General features: G+C 51.8%; 1 protein-coding gene across 1 annotated transcript in view; it reads right to left on the bottom strand.

Moving 5' to 3' along the window:
• Positions 1–6,504, bottom strand: part of LOC104402697 (aggrecan core protein-like) — a 25,680-nt gene extending 19,176 nt beyond the window's left edge. Inside the window, 9 exon segments of the mRNA XM_010010644.1 lie at positions 76–369; positions 491–618; positions 984–1,158; positions 1,652–2,164; positions 2,761–3,054; positions 3,526–3,653; positions 4,158–4,332; positions 5,603–5,974; positions 6,435–6,504. Of these exon segments, the coding sequence (XP_010008946.1) occupies positions 76–369; positions 491–618; positions 984–1,158; positions 1,652–2,164; positions 2,761–3,054; positions 3,526–3,653; positions 4,158–4,332; positions 5,603–5,974; positions 6,435–6,504 (2,149 nt within the window).
• Positions 6,505–7,126: the final 622 nt, after the last annotated feature.

The raw sequence follows: 7,126 nt of genomic DNA, 5'->3' as shown, positions 1-7,126 counted from the left end.
GCATTCCTGTCCCAATGTGGAATCCCTTTCCCTGAGGAGACAGCTCTACACACCCTGCAAGGGGTGAGAAGGTACCTCTGAAGCAGAAGGCGTGATGCCGGGACAGTGGGTCAGGGAAGCCTGTCTGGTTGTAGTGCTGGTAGATGGTTCTCACACCAGGCGCATCCCCACCACAGGCAGGACGGGGGCTCACGATGGGATAGCGGAGGCTGCCATCAGCTAACCAGCCAGCGTAGCATCTGTCCAGACCCTGCTTCCAGGCAGCGTGGAGCTGGCCAACAGAGGCCAGCGTGGCGTTTTGGCTCTCACAGTACTGCTGAGCTTCTGGGAAGGTGAACTGCTCTGGCTGGGTTGCAAAGAACACCTCTCCTGAGGGATGGGAGAGAAAACAGGCGTGAGTCCCTGCATGCCACCCATGCATAGACAGATGTGGAGGTGTGAAGCACATTTTTGCTCCACAGCAGTGCCCAGAGGAAAGGAGAGAACATACCTCTGAGCCTGTCGATGTAGCAGTACACATCATAGGTCTCTGAGGCTGGGCGCATGCCATATGACCGTACACCCGGAGAGTTCTCTTTGTCTCCTACACAGTTACTTCGGGGGTTCACAATGGGATACCTACCAAAAGAAGAAGAAGAGGTAACCAAGCATCAGCCTTATGTACCCTGAAGAACCTCGGTGTACTTGGGAGCAGGGCACAAACAGTTCACTGTTAGAGGTGCTCAGAGACCACAGCGTGACTTGGAAACAAGCCCACTTACAGCTCAGGACAATGAATACAAACTTTGCTTTTCCTACATATCAGGGGAGCTCACCACTGCAGAATGCATACACAGGTTAGGAATTGGGTAGGACAGGTTGAGAAAAACCCATCTATTGGCCATTAGATATCATGGCCTGGAGACAACCTTAGGACAGCAAAGCTTTAGATGCCGATGAGCAGAGCAGCAGGACAAGCCAGAGTAAAGTCAGTGTAGTTTTACCTGACTGTCTGGTCCCGCAGCCAGCCGGCATCGCACTGGTCAAACCCAGCCTCGTAGGCAGCCTGGAGCTGTTCTGGGGTGGCGATAACAGCGTTGTTCTCCAGGCAGGCCTGCTGGGCTTGGACGAAGGAGAGGGCATATCTGCTGGTGCCAGCACGGTAGTGAAACACCACACCTGGGGGAAGAGATGCTGTGGTGAGACAACAGATACAGGACCCCCCTTTCACCAAGATGTGTGAGCAGACAGGGTCTTCCCAACAGCACTGCAGGGACCAAGTGCCTGTTGACCCCACTCTGATGGAGATGCCTCATTCATTTAGCTCCACTGCCACCAAGGATGATGTTCTGGGAATCTTTTCAGCCCTCCTCTAGGATCTTCCTACCTTGGCTTTCCTCTTCCTTGGAGGCAGATGCACATGTGAGAGCAGACTGTGACCACTGTAGCTCTAAGCATCAGCCAGCTGAGCCCTTTTCAGCGCATGATGGGGTGGCTCACATCCTCCTCCTAACCCCTGCCTGTCATACTGCAGTGGAGGTGCTGAGCCTGTCCCTGACCCCAAACAGGTCTGCACATCCCCTGGGACGTTGTGACGGCAGGAGCCCAGGCTGTTTTGAGCTGAATGGTTACCCCTAGGAGAAACTGACCTTCAGGCTCCTTAGAGACTTACCCGTGGGGGAGACAGGCTGCTTGGGGAGGAGACCGACACCAGGGGCAGCTGTCACTTGCACAAGCTGATCTTCCACTGTCAGTGCTGAAGCAGACTCTAGTCCTGGCGTGACAGTCACCCCCACGACCTCTTCCACCGTGCTCACCTCTGCCATTTTGGTGGTGATGGCAGTGCCTAAGGTGATGGTGGTGACCTCCTCAGGTACAGCCCACACCCCTGTCACATCCCCCCTGGTCACGTTCTCCTCCTCGGGGGCAGCGGTCTCTACTGTGACACCAGTGGCAAAGAGATCGGGCAGGACGGTGAAGCCCTCGTAGACCTCGGTGACAGTGGGGGTGATGTCCATGGGCTCCAGTGTGGCAATGCTGCCGCGGGCCTCCTCCTCCGTGGCGTTGTGAGGCAGTGACAGCTCCACCTCCGTCCGGGTGACGGTCTGCACAGTGAAAGCGCTGCCCAGCTCGCTTCCCGTCTCATCGATGAACTGCCCTGGCACCAGCGTCTCAACATCATCCCCTGCACCAGGAGACAAAGCAGCAGTCAGAGAGGACGTCGTCAATCTAGGCTCTGAGGAGAGGCTGGGTGTTTGCTGGCTCCCAGAGGAGCAGGGAAATCGCGATGGTCTGGTAGAAGAAATGGTTTCCTTGCTTCTATTATTGCTTTCTACTATACCTGAGCACGAAGGGCATGCTCATGATTTGGAGTCAATGAACCACCACGTTCTTCACAGCTGGTAAATCAGAGGACTTTCCCCCTCTCCTTCCCAGGAGCACCTTGCCCATATCCAAGTCTGCACTGACCTCTAGTGCCTGCTGCAAGGAATTTAAGGTGGCCGGAGGGAGGGAGGGGAGCTTGGATAACCCCATCAGGTCTGAGGCGTGGGAGAAAGACAACGGGAGAGAAGAGGGATGGCTACACCAGCACCTCCTGTACAGGTCAGGCATCCTTTCTGGATCTGCTTCCTACCCGAACCGGGGACTGAGTCCTTTGCCAAACCTGCTTTCAGCCCCTCTTACAGTCAAATTAAAGCAGCGAGAGGTTAGCTCTGGCCAGGGAGCCCCTGCCTGCTGATGTGTTACACACTGCTTATCCCACAGCCCCGATGCACTCACCACTATAGCAGATGGCGTCGTAGCGAGAGTCGGGGTGAGGGTACCCGGTCTGGTTGACGTACAGGTACACCGTGCGCACTCCCACCAGGTTCCCGCCGCAGTTGGGCCGTGCTCTGGAGATGGGGTAGCGGACGCTGCGATCGGCCAGCCAGCCGGCACTGCACACATCCATGCCGTCCTTCCAGGCCAGGTACAGCTCCCCCGTGGTGGCCAAACGGGCTCCCAAACTGCGGCACTTGTCAAAAGCTTCTTGGAAGGTGAACTTCTCGGGGGCGGTGGCGTAGAAGACTTTACCTGCAATCACAGCACCCGTTAGCACAGGACTGAGCTGTACAATTGAATCCCAGTTCCTTTTCTTTCTCCTCCCAGACATCCCAAACCAGCTGGAGCCACAGGACAAGAGGAAGATAAAAGGCAATTTCAGTTCTGATGTGCTGAGCATTCTAATGGATCCCTGACACAAGAGTGGGTGATGGTCACTTCCATGTCACACCCTCAAACGGATGACCAGCGATGCACATGGATTCTGGTGGAGGTTAGACAGACTCCACCCTCTGTAATGCGTTAGTCATTTGACATTAAAATTGTCCAAGGTCTAACAAAGAGACTGTAGAGAACATCTGGCCTTGCTGGGGTATGTGCTTTTCCATCTTCACCCTCTCTTGCCTCTAGGTCCTTTGCTTTTATATTTACTGTTGGCCAGTCTAAGCATGATCAGAGCTTTGGCTGCTTCTGCATCTAGTAACAATAAAAGCCCCAAATCACCTTGCATTTGCTCTGCATAGCAGTAAACATCATAGGTTTCATCTGGCTCACGGACACCGTAGGTCCTCACTCCTGGAAATTCATCCTTGTCACCGTAGCAGCGCTCCCGGGGCCAGTGGATGGGGTACCTGGGGAAAGAGAGTGTAAGGAGTGAGGAGAGCAGAACCCTGGCAGCTGCAGCGGGGCTAGGATGGAGCTGTGAAGCATTGCACAGTGTCACGGGTTATGAGGAAGTGGAGGGATGATCTGCTGTCCTGCCCTCCCCATGATGGTCCTGAGCACAGCAGGACCAACTAGCCAAAAGCATCAGGCCAAGGATCCAGTGGGGGGATGCACAACTCTGCAGTGGAGCCACACTTGTGCATTTTGGCATAGCATCGTTTTGTTCAGGGAAGATGAAGGATCAGGATTAAGCCATTGCCCACTCACCGGCTGAGGAGGACAGTGGTTGCTCTGCTTTCCCACTACATATTCCCCCCAGCAGAGAGTGATGTGCAATCTGCCACCTCTCTCTGCACACCAGCAGCTACAACAGCTGCTGTCTAGCAAGTTTCTCAACTATTTCCAGTCAGTGTCTTCATTACAGAAGCCCTTCCCTATGACCCTGTGGCTTTCCCCTTTCTGTTCATTACCTGACAGTCTGATCAGCCAGCCAGCCAGCATCACACTGCTCGTACCCATCCTCGTAGGCAGCTTGCAGCTGCTCGGGAGTAGCAATGACAGCACTGTTCTGAATACAGGCCTGCTTTGCTTTCTCAAAGTTCAAGGTGTACCTTGTGGAGATTGCTCTGTAGTGGAATACAACGCCTGGAAAACACAATGGCCATCACTCAGACGTCTGCTAGAGAGTAACCAGCCCCTTTCCTTCCAGAGAAGTAGTATCCATCCAAATCCATATCATGTCAACTAGAAACAATGAACTATTTGTGCTGATTGTATTTGAGCATCTCGAGCCAAGGGTGACTTGGTGGGCTCCTTTTACAGGACCTTGTGAAGCACACTGGTGAGCTAGGACAGAGACTGCTTTCCCATAGTGCTGTAACAAAGTCATAGTACATTAAAAGCCAGTACTGGAATAGTAGTGAGAGCACTGGGAGGAAACCCACTGCCCAGAACACATTGCTAATATCACCATCAGGACTCAGTGCTTTCCTAACACAGCTCTGTGCAGTGTTTTGAGTACAGGGGTCAGAAATCAGCCAGTGGGGCAGAGCAGGGACTGTGCTGCTGTGCAGGTTTGAAAGCTGCCAGCTCCCAAGGACCTGCTCAGGACCAAGGGTGTGGAGTGTCAACCACTCTACGAACACCCAATAACAAGAGGAAGATACACTTAAAGTCTCCAGACCTGCTGCAAACATATCTAATGATGAAAGAGATCACTTAGAAAGGATGGCTATTGGTATGCTCTGGTCTGGCACGAGCAGGCTTTAGGTCAAGTGGAAAATTCACCAGGAGGCAATGGGGAGCTCCCAGCCTCTGCTGTCAGACTGGAGCTCCACTGCACATGAGCAGCAGAGACCTGCCAGTTAACTGTTGCAGTGGGAGCTGTCTCTCTGTCCTATACTGAAAGCAAAAGCCCTGAGCGAGATAAGGTTTGTAGGAAACTTGTTATTTTATCCACCCATTACTAGGATGGGCTTTGCAAGATGATGGGGAAAGGTTTTCTAGAACAGACCAATTCTCCAGCTGAGGGCATCCCATCTCCTAAAATGTTGGGAAGAAATAAAAGGTCTTATAACAGCCCGGCTTCACCCCTCTGAGCATCCGGTGCATCCAGTACCATCTCCTGCCAAGGATGTCATCCTGTAACTCACTTTCTGTCAGAAGAGTCATTTTATTGCCATCTCTTCTGCCATGAGTCACTTTACTGGTTTGTTTAGTCTGGTCCCAGCCTGCTAAAATAAATGTCTGACCCATGGCTTCTGTGAGCAACCCATTGCCTTACCTGTGACCTGACTGAAAGGGTTTTTTATGCCTATGGGGAGAGCGATACCTCCTCAGCCCACATATTGTTTCCCCTTTCTGCCCAGGTGAGGCAGCAACATTTTGAGAGGAAAGAGCAAGGGCAGGATCTCACCTTTCACTAGGACCTCTATTGTGTCTTGTCTGTCTTCAATCCCGTACATCACTTCACAGCGATAAATCCCAGTGTGGTTGGATCTCAGCACCTTGATTTCCAAGGTGGCATCGGTGGGGATGGCAGGATAGTTGGGCAAAGAGATCACCTCCCTGTACTCGGTGTTGAGCCGGATTTTCCCACCGGTGGCCACTAGCAAGACAACTTCGGTTCCGTTGGAGAGCTTGCTCCATTTGATCCGTGGGGTTAGCAGAGCACTGGTGTCCTGTTCCTCTGGGATGTTGAAGTAACAGGGGATGTTCAGGGAGCTTCCCAGGATGACACGCAGGGGAGACTGCTCAGGTATCTTGACTTCCAGGCCATCACTACTGTCTGCTGATTCCCAAACATAATAATGCTTACATCAATAATGCATTTGATCCCTAATATCCAGTGCCTCCATATGCTCCAATGCCTGTATTTGCTTTGCAAACCTCTATCTCCATACTCAGACATACCCTCTTTGGTCTAGTCTGTTGAAAATAACTTTCAGAAAGGGAATTTATAAGCAATCTTATGCCTTGGTTGCTTTTGGGATTTGGACCAGTGCTGGATGTGGGAATGAGAGGAATGAAGGGCTCTACTGCAGTCCACACTACAAGATCACGCCTGGTAGGGTTTAAAAAGCAAAACGCTGAAATTCCCTTAGTTTCCCCATAAATCTGCCTTTTCCTGGAGCTATGTCTCTGTCTCCCCAAGCACAAGGGCAGTGACAGGTTGTGGTATAGTGGCCATCCCAACAGAGGTGCAGCACATTGCTCAGTCCTGCTTTCCCACACCCCAGGGCACGTACCTGAGAGCTCCACAGAGGTGGCTGCGGTGATGACTTGCAAACACACAAACACTAATAGTAAAGTGGTCATAGTTTACCTGCAAGAAACAACACAGGGAGAAAGGATTTATGACAGCTGTATGCTTGCAGGGAGCAGAGAGCTGCGGATGCTGCTGCTGGGCAGCGAGATGCTTTCAGTCACCCCTTAAGTCTCCTACATGTGGCTGGCAGTGAAAGCTGGTCCTTGGGGAAGGATGCTGTCTCAAAGTGCCTTTTGCTTCAGGAAATGAGTCTGTGAGACAAATAAGATGCTCTGCTATGTACGACAGACTGAAGTGTTATTATAGATCACTTATTATATCGCTCTGCCATTCTCTCTCTTGTGATTTGATCTCACCTGTGAAGCAGAAAGACAATTTTGTGACAGATCTTCACACTTCCTATGTATTTACTCAAGAGGGACCATCACATTCACTATGTCTGTCTCAGAGGAGGAGCTGCCCCTCACCAGCATCCTCATCTAAGTCAGTATTGGTTTTTAGGCCAGATGGTCAGGTGCATTTTGCATACCTTAAAATGCTCTGAAGGGAAATCTGCCCTCTATATATTGGAAAAGGCAAAGGTTACAATGCTTTGGTCCAACACTCTTGCACTGACACCATACATAGCCTTAACTGCAAATGGATCCTGAACCGACACAAGAAATCCACAGG

The sequence above is a fragment of the Nestor notabilis genome, unplaced genomic scaffold (assembly GCF_000696875.1).
Source record: "Nestor notabilis isolate BGI_N333 unplaced genomic scaffold, ASM69687v1 scaffold2703, whole genome shotgun sequence".
In the NCBI taxonomy this organism is placed as follows: domain Eukaryota; kingdom Metazoa; phylum Chordata; class Aves; order Psittaciformes; family Psittacidae; genus Nestor; species Nestor notabilis.
This window is presented reverse-complemented; position numbering and strand designations above follow the sequence as displayed.